Source organism: Tachyglossus aculeatus (genome assembly GCF_015852505.1).
Source record: "Tachyglossus aculeatus isolate mTacAcu1 chromosome 12 unlocalized genomic scaffold, mTacAcu1.pri SUPER_6_unloc_1, whole genome shotgun sequence".
NCBI lineage: Eukaryota > Metazoa > Chordata > Mammalia > Monotremata > Tachyglossidae > Tachyglossus > Tachyglossus aculeatus.
This window is the reverse complement of record NW_024044828.1, coordinates 11,294,679-11,309,323: the sequence shown is the minus strand read 5'-3', so window position 1 is coordinate 11,309,323 and position 14,645 is coordinate 11,294,679. Positions and strand designations below refer to the sequence as shown.

At 45.5% G+C, this 14,645-nt stretch overlaps 1 protein-coding gene across 5 annotated transcripts in view; it reads left to right on the top strand.

Annotated features, from left to right (window-relative positions):
- The first annotated feature begins 688 nt into the window (after positions 1 to 688).
- The window catches only part of OPTN (optineurin), a 28,297-nt gene continuing 14,340 nt past the window's right edge, over positions 689 to 14,645 (top strand). For 2 of the 5 annotated variants that reach the window (XM_038741318.1, XM_038741314.1), the window contains exons 1-3: positions 2,455 to 2,487; positions 9,927 to 10,103; positions 12,329 to 12,531. In XM_038741318.1, the coding sequence (XP_038597246.1) occupies positions 9,938 to 10,103; positions 12,329 to 12,531 (369 nt within the window). In that variant the 5' untranslated portion in view covers positions 2,455 to 2,487; positions 9,927 to 9,937. Of the gene's footprint in view, positions 764 to 834; positions 854 to 2,454; positions 2,488 to 9,926; positions 10,104 to 12,328; positions 12,532 to 14,645 lie in introns of those variants that run through there. The other 3 variants (XM_038741315.1, XM_038741316.1, XM_038741317.1) reach the window with 3 other exon arrangements.

Sequence of the window (14,645 nt, the reverse complement as noted above, 5' to 3'; positions counted from 1 at the left end):
GTCGCATTTACTGAGCGCTTACTGTGTGCAGAGCACTGTAGTAAGCGCTTGGGAACAAGTAAAATAAATAAATAGAGTAATAAATATGTAGTGTAGCTCAGTGGAAAGAGCCCGGGCTTTGGAGTCAGAGGTCATGGGTTCAAATCCCGGCTCCACCAATTGTCAGCTGTGTGACTTTGGGCAAGTCACTTAACTTCTCTGGGCCTCAGTTCCCTCATCTGTAAAATGGGGATTAAGACTGTGAGCCCCCATGGGACAACCTGATTACTTCGTAACCTCCCAAGAGCTTAGAACAGTGCTTTGCACATAGTAAGCGCTTAATAAATGCCATTATTATTATTATTATTATTATATGTACAGGCAGGTGCTGTGGGGAAGGGAAGGGGGGGATGGAGAGGGGGGTGGGGGGGGAGGAAGGAAGGGGCTCAGTCTGGGATGCAATGCAGCCGTGTGCTGCAACCGTGCGATGCAGCAATGCAGCCATGCGTTGCAGCAATGCAGCGCGGCCCTTAGTCTGCAGAGGCGGGGGTGAACTCCGGGATTTTCGATTGGGATGCGGCCGGTGAAGGTCTTTGCTGGGCGGGGAGGGGCGGGCCCGGGCCGTGACGGTTGGGAGCCGGGCCTGGGGGGAGGAGCCGGGGAAAGTCCCAGCCCGGGGGCGGTGGGGGGGTCACAGCCAGCCTGTCCACCTCCCCTCCTCCTCCTCCTCTTCCTCCTCCTCCTCCTCCGGCCATGGAGGGAGCTTGGTGAGCGGCCGCCCCCGGTGAGCGGGGCCCCGGCGGGTCCGGGAGGGAGCCCAGCGGCAGCAGGCCTGAGACCGGATCCGAACCCAGGCCCGGGGGGCGGAAACTTAGTGAGAGGCCAGGGTACAGCTGCTTTGCCCTTCTGATAATAATAATAGTATTTGTTAAGCGCTTACTGTGTGCAAAGCACCGTTCTAAGCGCTGGGGAGATTACAAGGTGATCAGGCTGTCCCACGGGGGGTTCACAGTTTTAATCCCCATTTTACAGATGAGGGAACAGGCTCAGAGAAGTGAAGTGACTTGCCCAAAGTCACACAGCTGACAGTTGGAGGAGTCGGGATTTGAACCCGTGACCTCCGACTCCAAAACCCGGGCTCTTTCCACTAATAATGATGATGTTTGTTAAGCGCTTACTATGTGCAGAGCACTGTTTCTGCCAGGCCCGCCCCCTCCCCTTCAACGCCCTACTGAACTCCTCCAGGAGGCCTTCCCAGACTGAGCCCCCTTTTCCCTCTCCTCCTCCCCATTCATTCAATCGCATTTATTGAGCGCTTACTGTGTGCAGAGCACTGTACTGAGCGCTTATCCCCCCGCCCTACCTCCTTCCCCTCCCTACAGCACTCGTATATGATAGGGACCGTCTTTAGATGTTGCCAGCTTGGACTTCCCAAGCGCTTAGTCCAGTGCTCTGCCCACAGTAAGCGCTCAATAAATAGGATTGAATGAATGAATGAATTAATTAATATGTTTTGTTTTGTTGTCTGTCTCCCCTTTCTGGACTGTGAGCCCACTGTTGGGTAGGGACCGTCTTTATATGTTGCCAACTTGTACTTCCCAAGCGCTTAGTCCAGTGCTCTGCCCACAGTAAGCGCTCAATAAATAGGATTGAATGAATGAATGAATGGTTTGTTTTGTTTTGTTGTCTGTCTCCCCTTTCTAGACTGTGAGCGCACTGTCGGGTAGGGACCGTCTTTATATGTTGCCAGCTTGTACTTCCCAAGCGCTTAGTCCAGTGCTCTGCCCACAGTAAGCGCTCAATAAATAGGATTGAATGAATGAATGAATTGTTTGTTTTGTTTTGTTGTCTGTCTCCCCTTTCTAGACTGTGAGCGCCCTGTCGGGTAGGGACCGTCTTTATATGTTGCCAACTTGTACTTCCCAAGCGCTTAGTCCAGTGCTCTGCCCACAGTAAGCGCTCAATAAATATGATTGATTGTATATATATGAGAAGCAGCGTGGCGCAGTGGAAAGAGCCCGGGCTTTGGAGTCCGAGGTCATGGGTTCAAATCCCGGCTCCACCGATTCTCAGCTGTGTGACTTTGGGCAAGTCACTTCACTTCTCTGGGCCTCAGTTACCGCATCTGTAAAATGGGGATTAAGACTGTGAGGCCCGCCCAGGGGACAACCTGATCACCTTGTAACCTCCCCAGAGCTTAGTACAGTGACATAGTAAGCGCTTAATAAATGCCATCGTTATTATTCTTTGTCCAGATTTATTACCCTATTTCACTTGTACATATTTCCTATTCTATTTATTTTGTTAATGATGCGCATAGAGCTTTAATTCTATTTGTTCTGACGATTTTGACAGCTGTCTCCATGTTTTGTTTTGTTGTCCGTCTCCATGTTTTGTTTTGTTGTCTGTCTCCCCCTTCTAGGCCGTGAGCCCGTTGTTGGGTAGGGACCGTCTCTGGATGTTACCGACTTGGACTTCCCCAGCGCTTAGTCCAGTGCTCCGCACACAGTAAGCGCTCAATAAGTACGATTGAATAAATGAATGAGTCTCTGCCGCTGCCCCGGGGGCCGCGGGGACCAGATCCCCCGGACCAACCCACCTCCTCCGTCCCTCCGCCCCCGGGCCGAGCGACAGGACAACGGGCTGCGACAGCCGGGGAGGGGCGGGGACTGACCAAGGGACCGGCTGGCTCTGGAAGGCAAAGGCAAATTATAATAATAACATTTATTAAGCGCTTACTATGTGCAAAACACTGTTCTGAGCGCTGGGGAGGTTACAAGGTGATCAGGTTGTCCCACGGGGAGGCTCACAGTCTTCATCCCCATTCTACAGATGAGGTAACCGAGGCACAGAGAAGTTACGTGATAATAATAATGATGGCATTTATTAAGCGCTTACTATGTGCCAAGCACTGTTCTAAGCTCAGGGGAGGTTACAAGGTGATCAGGTTGCCCCACGGGGGGCTCATAGTCCTCATCCCCATTTTACAGATGCGGTAACCGAGGCACAGAGAAGTTACGTGATAATAATCATGATGGCATTTATTAAGCGCCTACTATGTGCCAAGCACTGTTCTGAGCTCTGGGGAGGTTACAAGGTGACCAGGTTGCCCCACGGGGGGCTCATAGTCTTCATCCCCATTTTACAGATGCGGTAACCGAGGCACAGAGAAGTTACGTGATAATAATAATGATGGCATTTATTAAGCGCCTACTATGTGCCAAGCACTGTTCTGAGCTCTGGGGAGGTTACAAGGTGACCAGGTTGCCCCACGGGGGGCTCATAGTCTTCATCCCCATTTTACAGATGAGGGAACTGAGGCACAGAGAAGTTATGTGATAATAATAATGATGGCATTTATTAAGCGCTTACTATGTGCCAAGCACTGTTCTAAGCTCAGGGGAGGTTACAAGGTGATCAGGTTGTCCCACGGGGGGCTCATAGTCTTCACCCCCATTTTACAGATGAGGGAACTGAGGCACAGAGAAGTTGTGATAATAATAATGATGGCATTTATTAAGCACTTACTATGTGCAAAGCACTGTTCTAATCGCTGGGAGGTTACAAGGTGATCAGGTTGCCCCACGGGGGGCTTACAGTATTAGGCCCCATTTTACAGATGAGGGAACTGAGGCACAGAGAAGTTGTGATAATCATAATGATGACATTTATTAAGCGCTTACTATGTGCGAAGCACTGTTCTAATCGCTGGGAGGTTACAAGGTGATCAGGTTGGCCCACGGGGGGGCTCATAGTCTTCATCCCCATTTTACAGATGCGGTAACCGAGGCACAGAGAAGTTACGTGATAATAATAATGATGGCATTTATTAAGCACCTACTATGTGCCAAGCACTGTTCTGAGCTCTGGGGAGGTTACAAGGTGACCAGGTTGCCCCACGGGGGGCTCATAGTCTTCATCCCCATTTTACAGATGAGGGAACTGAGGCACAGAGAAGTTATGTGATAATAATAATGATGGCATTTATTAAGCGCTTACTATGTGCCAAGCACTGTTCTAAGCTCAGGGGAGGTTACAAGGTGATCAGGTTGTCCCACGGGGGGCTCATAGTCTTCACCCCCATTTTACAGATGAGGGAACTGAGGCACAGAGAAGTTGTGATAATAATAATGATGGCATTTATTAAGCACTTACTATGTGCAAAGCACTGTTCTAATCGCTGGGAGGTTACAAGGTGATCAGGTTGCCCCACGGGGGGTTTACAGTATTAAGCCCCATTTTACAGATGAGGGAACTGAGGCACAGAGAAGTTGTGATAATCATAATGATGACATTTATTAAGCGCTTACTATGTGCGAAGCACTGTTCTAATCGCTGGGAGGTTACAAGGTGATCAGGTTGGCCCACGGGGGGCTCATAGTCTTCATCCCCGTTTTACAGATGCGGTAACCGAGGCACAGAGAAGTTACGTGATAATAATAATGATGGCATTTATTAAGCGCCTACTATGTGCCAAGCACTGTTCTGAGCTCTGGGGAGGTTACAAGGTGACCAGGTTGCCCCACGGGGGGCTCATAGTCTTCATCCCCATTTTACAGATGAGGGAACTGAGGCACAGAGAAGTTATGTGATAATAATAATGATGGCATTTATTAAGCGCTTACTATGTGCCAAGCACTGTTCTAAGCTCAGGGGAGGTTACAAGGTGATCAGGTTGTCCCACAGGGGGCTCATAGTCTTCACCCCCATTTTACAGATGAGGGAACTGAGGCACAGAGAAGTTGTGATAATAATAATGATGGCATTTATTAAGCACTTACTATGTGCAAAGCACTGTTCTAATCGCTGGGAGGTTACAAGGTGATCAAGTTGCCCCACGGGGGGCTTACAGTATTAAGCCCCATTTTACAGATGAGGGAACTGAGGCACAGAGAAGTTGTGATAATCATAATGATGACATTTATTAAGCGCTTACTATGTGCGAAGCACTGTTCTAATCGCTGGGAGGTTACAAGGTGATCAGGTTGCCCCACGGGGGGCTCATAGTCTTCATCCCCATTTTACAGATGCGGTAACCGAGGCACAGAGAAGTTACGTGATAATAATAATGATGGCATTTATTAAGCGCTTACTATGTGCCAAGCACTGTTCTAAGCTCAGGGGAGGTTACAAGGTGATCAGGTTGTCCCACGGGGGGCTCATAGTCTTCACCCCCATTTTACAGATGAGGGAACTGAGGCACAGAGAAGTTGTGATAATAATAATGATGGCATTTATTAAGCACTTACTATGTGCAAAGCACTGTTCTAATCGCTGGGAGGTTACAAGGTGATCAGGTTGCCCCACGGGGGGCTTACAGTATTAAGCCCCATTTTACAGATGAGGGAACTGAGGCACAGAGAAGTTGTGATAATCATAATGATGACATTTATTAAGCGCTTACTATGTGCGAAGCACTGTTCTAATCGCTGGGAGGTTACAAGGTGATCAGGTTGGCCCACGGGGGGGCACACAGTCTTCATCCCCATTTTACAGATGCGGTAACCGAGGCACAGAGAAGTTACGTGATAATAATAATGATGGCATTTATTAAGTGCCTACTATGTGCCAAGCACTGTTCTGAGCTCTGGGGAGGTTACAAGGTGATCAGGTTGCCCCACGGGGGGCTCATAGTCTTCATCCCCATTTTACAGGTGAGGTAACCGAGGCACAGAGAAGTTACGTGATAATAATAATGATGGCATTTATTAAGCGCTTACTATGTGCAAAGCACTGTTCTAATCGCTGGGAGGTTACAGGGTGATCAGGTTGTCCCAATGGGGGGCTCACAGTATTAAGCCCCATTTTACAAATGAGGGAACTGAGGCACAGAGAAGTGAAGTGACTTGCCCAAAGTCACACAGCTAACAATTGGCGGAGTTGGGATTTGAACCCATGACCTCTGACTCCAATGCCCGTGCCCTTTCCAATGAGCCACGCTGCTCCTCGCATAGCTATAATTCTATTTATTATCTATTATAGCTATAATTCTATTTATTCTGACGGTTTTGACACCTGTCTACATGTTTGGTTTTGTTGTCCGTCTCCCCCTTCTAGACTGTGAGCCCGTTGTTGGGTAGGGACCGTCTCTCTAGGTTGCCGACTTGTACTTCCCAAGCGCTTAGTACAGTGACCCGCAAACAGTAAGCGCTCAATAAATACAATTGAATGAAAAAAGGAGCCTGGGGCCCTGGGTCACTTGCTCGACACTCGGGCCGATCTCAGCTCGCTGCCCTCGGGAAAGGGCTCGGGGACCCGGCTGCCCCCCGGCAGGAGCACCTTCATCATCATCATCATCATCATCATCAATCGTATTTATTGAGTGCTTACTATGTGCAGAGCACTGTGCTAAGCGCTTGGGAAGTACAAATTGGCAACATACAGAGACAGTCCCTTCCCAACAGTGGGCTCACAGTCTAAAAGGGGGAGACAGAGAACAAAGCCAAACATACTAACAAAATAAAATAAATAGAATAGATATGTACAAATAAAATAAATAAATAAATAGAGTAATAAATATGTACAAACATATATATAGGTGCTGTGGGGAAGGGAAGGAGGTAAGATGGGGGGGATGGAGAGGGGGACGAGGGGGAGAGGAAGGAAGGGGCTCAGTCTGGGAAGGCACCTTGTACCGCGCTTGGCATTCAAGGGTCTTTAGGGGGAAAGAATGGAGCTGCAAGTCATAAAGCCCAGCTCCACCCCCGGAGCCTTTCCCCAGCGGTCACCGCCCCGGAGAAAACAAACAGACGCTGAAAGTGCTCAACACGGCCTGGAAGCAAACGCCCTTCTTGCCTTTTTCAGCTTCGTGGTGCTTCTTATGCTCCCCGTGTTTTGCCTTAAAGTTCTGTAAATCCAGACACCTTAGTGAGCTTGTTATGGGCAGGGAGCGTGTCTGCTAATTAGCGGTATATTCATCAAATTTTGGATAGTATTGATTGTGAATTATTATATTGCATGTGAATGATGCTTTATTTAAGCGGTTTTTTAAACCAGTTGGGGCGGTATAAATAAAACCAGTGGTTTCTCTGGAGTACTTGCTGTGTGCAGAGCTCCGTACTGAGTGCTTGGAAAAGTACAGTACAATAGAGTGGGTAGTCATGTCCCCTGCCCACAAGGAGCGTACAGTGTCCAGTGGGAGATGGAGAATAACAGGGGAAATAGCAGAGTAAAGGTATATAATATAGAATATAATAGTAGAGCGTTCACTGCCCACAAGGAGCTTACAATGTCTAGCAGGAGATGGGCAATAAAAAGAATAACAGTAGTCATGTCCCCTGCCCACAAGGAGCTTACAGTGTCCAGTGGGAGATGGAGAATAACAGGGGAAATAGCAGAGTAAAGGTATATAATATAGAATATAATAGTAGAGCGTTCACTGCCCACAAGGAGCTTACAATGTCTAGCGGGAGATGGGCAATAAAAAGAATAACAGTAGTCATGTCCCCTGCCCACAAGGAGCTTACAGTGTCCAGTGGGAGATGGAGAATAACAGGGGAAATAGCAGAGTAAAGGTATATAATATAGAATATAATAGTAGAGCGTTCACTGCCCACAAGGAGCTTACAATCTCTAGCGGGAGATGGGCAATAGAAAGAATAACAGGGGAAATAGCAGAGTAAAGGTATATAGTATAGAGTATAATAGTAGGGTATCCACCCTTTCCTTTCCATCTAAACTGCTGCCACGTTAATCAAAGCGCTTGTGTATCTCACCTTGATTACTACATCAGCCTTCTTGCTGACCTCCCTGCTTTCTCTCTCCCCATTCCATACTTCACCCTGCTGCCCAGACTCTTTTTCTAGAAAACCATTCAGTCCTTGTTTCCCCACTGCTCCTTAAGAACCTACAGTGGTTGCCCATTTACCTCCACATCAAACAAAAACGCTTTTCTTTTCTATAGCCTTTAAAGCTTGCAATCACCTTGCCCCCTCCTACCTTACCTCTCTGATTTCTTACTACAACCCAACCCACACACTTTGCTCCTCTAATGCCAACCTACTCACTGTACCTCAGTCTCGCCTATCTTGCCGTCAACTTCTAACTTACGTCCTGCTTCTGGTCTCGAATGCCCTCCCACTTAATATCTGACAGACCATCCCTCACCACCACTTTCAAAATATATTAAAAGAACATCTCCTCCTAGAGGCCTTCCCTGACTAAGCCCTTATCCCCTCTCCTTTCTGCACTCTTTATTCACCCTTCTTTTAGCCCAACATTACTAATGTGCATGAGTACACATCTGTAATTTATTTCTTTATATTAATGTCTGTCTCCCCCTCTAGACTTAAAGCTCACTGTGGGCAGGGCATGTGTCTACCAACTCTGCTATCTTGTACTCTCCCAAGTGCTTCATACAGTGCTCTGCACACAGTAAGCACTGGATAAATATGATTGATAAGGATATGTAAAATAATAATTGTGGTATTTGTTAAGCACTTCTTACTATGTGCCAAGCACTGTACTAAGCGCTGGCATAAATTCAAGTCCGTAAGACCTGACACAGTCCCTGCCCCACATGGAGCTCACAGTCTGAGGAGAAGGAAGAAGAGGTGTTTCATCCTCATTTTACAGATGACCAAACTGAAGCACAGAGGAGCTAAATGATTTGGCCAAGCAAATGGCAGAGCTGGGATTAGAACACAAGTCTGTGCTCTTTCCACTAGACCACTAGACTAACTCATTTGTAGGTATTTTTATTCCATTTATTGCACACATAATTGACCTAGCTTTCGGGCAGGATATCAGTCCAACCAGATAGCTGTAATGAGCCTTGGAAATTTGATTTGATGCTCAGTAGACATCAATCCAAGAAGATGTCTTTTCGGCATTAATGATGGCACCTTTTTTCCCCTCATGTAAGGCTTCTATTTGCTTACTTTTATTTGGCACACTGTTCACATTTATAGTAACACTATGCATCCCTTTACAGTCTATCAATAAGCTACAAGTAGTTAGGAGAACTCTGCTGTTTTTCTATTCGAAAGACATAAAGACTGAGCTGTGGTGTCATTTAATGATGTGATTTCCATGTTTCCCCACAGTATCCTCAAATAATAAATAATTGAGTGAATGGCTAGGAAATGGAGTATATCCCACTTCAAATTAAGGAACATACATCGTTCGTAATGAATCTTGTCCCTAAGCATGAATCTTGAGAAGCAGCGTGGCTCAGTGGAAAGAGCCAAGGCTTGGGAGTCAGAGGTCGTGGGTTCTAATCCTGGCTCTGCCGCTTGTCAACTGTGTGGCCTTGGGCAAGTCACTTGACTTCTCTGGGCCTCAATTACCTCATCTGTAAAATGGGGATGAAGACTGTGAGCCCCACGTGGGACAACCTTATAATCTTGTATCCTCCCCAGGGCTTAGAACATTGCATTACACATAGTAAATGCTTAACATATACTACCATTATTATTATTATTATTGTTAAGCCATATTTGCACTCAGAATAAAATCTTGCTATGAGTAATGCTTCATTTCTGAAGTTCTAAGGACAGATGTACTACTTTCTGCATGACCTACTAGCTTCCTGTGACTGCAAATGTGGTTGTACTTTATTTTTGGTGCTTTTCTTGTCTTCTACTCACGAGAGAGAGAGAGAATGTAGCAGAGGTATTCTGAAAATTAATAAAAGCTCTAAGTAATGATTGGCAAGCACGTAATTAATTGGACAATTACCCTATCAATTTGTGACAGGTGTAGTAAGTGAACTAAAATAGTGAAATATCTACAGCTCTGTATTCTGTCAAATGAAATGTTATCAATTTTTTTTCTAATGATGTCACCTTGTGAAGCCTTTAGGATTTAGTGGACCCTTGAAGAAAGGTAATGTGGTAAATACTGGACCCAAAGCAGCAGAATTGCTATTTAAAAACTCTGATTTGGAGGATTTGAGGTGGGGCATATTATATTGAAAGAAATAATACATAGTTCTATTCCTTTCACAGGAACTGCTACAATGTCCAGCCAGCCATTGAGCCATCCTGCTGAAAATGGGGAATGTCCTAAGCCCATCACAGGAAACGGACCTCATAATTTGGTTCACCCGAACCTGGAAACCTTCACTCCAGAAGAAATGTTGCAGCAGATGAAGGAGCTTCTTACTGAGAACCACCAACTAAAAGGTGAAAGAGTATGATCCTTCACTTCTGCTCCTGTCATATTTCTCATGTTTCCAAGTAGCTTTCTGTAGTGTAATCTCTTGGGATCGTCTGTCATGTACCTTCTCCCCCCATCATTCCTTCACAAGAGCAATCAAACTCACCACCTCCCTGGACCCGTGAAAGGACAGAATGAGCGTTTGGGGAGGACCCATGACCGAACCTGCTAATGTCAATTCTAGAGGTAGCATAGGAGCCCTTGAGCAAAGATCCAGTCCCTATGTCAGGATCTTCTTTGGGGGAAAGAAAGATCTAGAGTGTAATCCACTGGAATCAGCTAGATCTGTGTTTTCCATGGAGTGTGACTTTGGAAAAGGCCTCTCTTTCACACACGCAAACACAGGTTGGATTCCAGAAAAATATACTGGCTTTGTCTCAGGAAATTAGAGACAAATTAGAGTAATAGTAGTAGCTGTAGTAATAGTATTTCTTAATCAATCAATCACTCATATTTATTGAGTGCTTACTGTGTGCAGAGCACTGTACTAAGCACTTGTACAGTATAACAGTGTTGGTCGGCAAGTAGCCTGCCCATAACGAGCACAAACGCTTACTTGCTCACAGAGCACTCTACTGGGAAAGATTACACAGATGAGAATTAGATATGCTCCCTGTCCCTCAGGCCCCTATTTTGTAAAAAACTGAATTTGCTTTGAAGGAAAGTAGCTTTAAACTTTGTTTAGAGAAAGCTTCTAAATTGACTGAAGGCACAGAGTAACAGATCTTGGCAATAAAGAATATTACATAAGCTATTGAAGAAAAAAGGCAGTTGACATTGCCTTTTCAATATCATCAAACCTTTAAATAGTTAAAAGTGTATCAGCAGTAACATTGTGTGCACTAGGCTCATAGTGAGTCACAAGGCCCTTGGTGATCATCTGACCAATAGCAGTGAGCATCAGGAATCTGATGAAACCCAGTATTGTACTAGTGCAGTGAGTTAACTTTCATTTTCATGTAGTTTATTACGGGAAAGGGTGACTTTCTTTAAAGTGCTGGGCTTTAGCTAGTGTACCTGACCTGTTGCAAAGCAGAACCCCACATAAAAGCCTCACGTAAAACAACTCCATAATGGCCCTGGGGTTGGAGTTGGTTAAATAATAATTAATAGTAATTGTGATATTTAAGTGCTTACTTTGTGTCCCAAGTACTGGACTAAGCACAGGTAGATACTAGATAATCAGGTCAGAACCAGTGCCTGTCCCACGTGGTCCTCACAATCTGAGGGGGAGGGAGAACAGGTGTTTAATCTCCATTTTACAGATCATAAACTGAGGCACAGAGAAGAGAAGTGATTTACCCGTAATCATACAGCAGACAAGTGGCAGAGCCAAGATTAGAGCCCAGGTCCTCTGGCTCCCAAACTTACACTCTTTCCACTAGGCTACACTACTTCTGTAGCCATTAGTTGGTAGAAAATTTGGCATCACATGACTTATTTGATGATTGGGTGTAATGAAACCTGATCAGTAGTTGTTACTGGATTTTTGATGTTAAAGTGTCAGTTAAGCACCACCAGACCAGCCCCAGAAATGGATTGAATTTATTTTAGTGTCTTCCTCCTTAACAATATTGTCCACTCATTGAGGGCAGAGATCGTAGCTTCTGAATCTTTTGTACTCTCCCAAATGTGCAGTTCAGTGCCATGCTCAGAGTAATTACTCAATGAATATCACTGATTAATAGATTGTATTGCAGCAGCATGGCCTAGTGGAAAGAGCACACACCTGGGAGTCAAAGGACCTGAGTTCTAATCCCAGCTCAACCGATTTTTTGCTCTGTGACCTTGGGCAAGTTTACTTAACTTCTCTGTGCTTCAGTTTCCTCAGCTGGAAAATGGGGATTAAATACCTGTTCCCCCTCCTAAACTGTGAACCCTGTGTAGGACAGAGTCTGTGTCTGGCCTAATTAATTTGTACCCACCTCAGCACTTAGAGCAGTTTTGGACGCATGGTAAGCACTTAACAAATGCCATTAAAAAAAAAGAAGCTAACACTGGACATCATAGCCGTAATTTTCCTCCTCATTTATAGGGCCCATGTGGAACCCTGACTCTTTGGGTTCGGAACTAGGTCGGAAAGTTCTTTCAAGGGGGATTTTAATTGGAGACCCTGCCCCGTCAACCTGCCAAAAGGCTCATTTCCCTGCTCTTTGCATATACCAATGTCCTTTCTCTGAACCTTCCCCAGAAACCATGAAGCTGAATAATCAAGCTATGAAAGGACGGTTTGAAGAGCTGTCAGCCTGGAGAGAGAAACAGAAGGAAGAACGCCAGTTTTTTGAGTCAAAGTTCAAAGAAGCTAAAGAGCGTTTGTTGGCCTTGAGCAATGAGAACGAAAAACTGAAGCAAGAACTTGATGGTGTGAAAGGGGAAAAAAAAGGATTTATGGAGGTACGCAAAATGGGGTGCTTTGAATTCAATCTCACCTTACAGGTATATGGATATGGTTGAGAACTGCGGACTTTGGGTTTTGTTCTTTTTATTTTCTTTTAAAATAATTTTCCTTTGATAAGAGATTTGAAAGCAGTGTCTTTGGAATACTAGTGAATGGAAATTTTCATATTGCCCAAAGCTTAATATATCAGAGATAAGTAGCCCGGCCTAGTGGAAAGAACCCAGGCTTGTAAGACAGAGGATCTGAGTTCTAATCCAGCTCCTCTAGTTGCTCGCTCTGTGACCTTAGCCAAGTCACATAACTTCTCAGTACCTCAGTTTCCTCATCCTTAAGATGGGGGTTCAATACCTGTCCTCCCTCCTTCGACTGTGACCCCAATTTGGGACAGGGATTGCATCCAATGGGTTATCTTGTATCTCCCCCAGTGCTTAGTACAGTGCTTGTCACATAGTATTTAACAAATACAGTTATTATCATCATCATCATCTTTCTCTGAGCCAAGATAATGTGGGCAAAACAGTATGCATTCCTCTTAGGAGGCACTGATGTTCTAGATTAGTTCTTCCACATCAATTCCCCCACCTCCTTTAGATGCTGGCTCCTTGGGGCAAAGCGATGATCATTCATATCCACATTGCTCCTCTCTGTAAGTGGCATACAATTCCTAGTCCTAAGCCACACATCTCTGCTGGTTACTCTCTTCCTGATTCTCCACTACATTAGTCACCCTCTCAGGGATGAAGCCCTGCTATTGTTTGTATTGTAATGTCTTCTGCGTAGGTAAGGGTTCCTTGTATTCTTTCTACTGTTGTGCTCTTCCAAGTTTTTAGTGCAGCGCCAAGGTGCGTGGCAACTTATCACAGATATACTGAATGGTTGATTTACTCGGTCAGGATTCTGCCCGAAATAAGGGATGGAACTGATGTTTCCAAACCCATAACAAGGTGTGGACCCCTTGCCCCCACCCTCAGAAAAAAAAAAGAAGGAAGTAATTAGGGGGTCAAAACCCAGCTGCTCTTATAGGACCACTCTCCCATCGGCTGTACGTACTGTGTCCCAAGCATCAGTCTGTGAAGTCTGGGTTTCACCCAGGAAATACAGCAGAATGTATTGTTTGGGGTGAGGCGGTAGGGGAGAGGAGACGACTTGGTTTTGGTTGTGAGGAATGACCTGACAGTTGGCTCTGATCTGCTGAGGCAAAGGGAATTATGGTCAGAGGGGGAAGGTTCTAGAAACAGTTGGTCTGTTTAGGCAGTTGCGGGGGAGTTGGGACTTGGCATTGGCATAGTGTTTTCCAGGCAGACTGGCATGATTTATTTGCAAACCGGATTCAGGACCAAGGTAAGGGAGTAAAGAGGAAACACTGGCACATTAATGTGGTCATTGTCATTATTTTCCTAACTTTTCTCCCAACCTGATACATCCATGCGCTCCTAGCTTCTACCCTCATTCCTGCTTTTGAAAGGCACTGTTTGAAATGGTTTCTTATCCAATATTTCTTCATCTCTCCTGTCCACATCCGGTTTGGCCTCTTTTTCTAAAGCAAATCAAACTTCCAGTATCTCAACTCATACATCTTCCCTTTTGCAACTGTCATAAACCCCAGTTCCAATAGAACTGGGATCTGTACTCAGGGTTAATAGTCTTTTTTTCGGTCCTGAATTAAAAATCTCTCTGGGAGCTTGTCATACAAGAAATAGGAAATCGCCTTCCCCTTTCAGGGGATAGAGAGAAACCTAGTTTATAATTTGGGGTGATCTGAGATTAGACAGTTGGCTGTTATTACAGAGACTGGCTGTGGGACCTTGGCAGCCGTGGAGAAAGCAGCTGGAAATGGACAATGTGAGGCTGTATCAGATATAGGGACTGTATATCTTCCTTGCCCCCTCCCTCTTGATAGCCACTGTTAGGCTTTTATTGTCATCCTCTGCAGTCATTGTCTGGGGAGTTCAGAAAGGATGAAGAATGCTTCGCTACTTCAGTGTTCCTGAATTTCAGGCAACAGCTTTTCAACCTTAGCTTCATTCTACTTACAGCTTGTTTCGCTGGGAGAGCTATTGATGTAGCTCTGTCGTCATTCCAGTAATTAGAGGAAGAGGTCTTTTAGGGC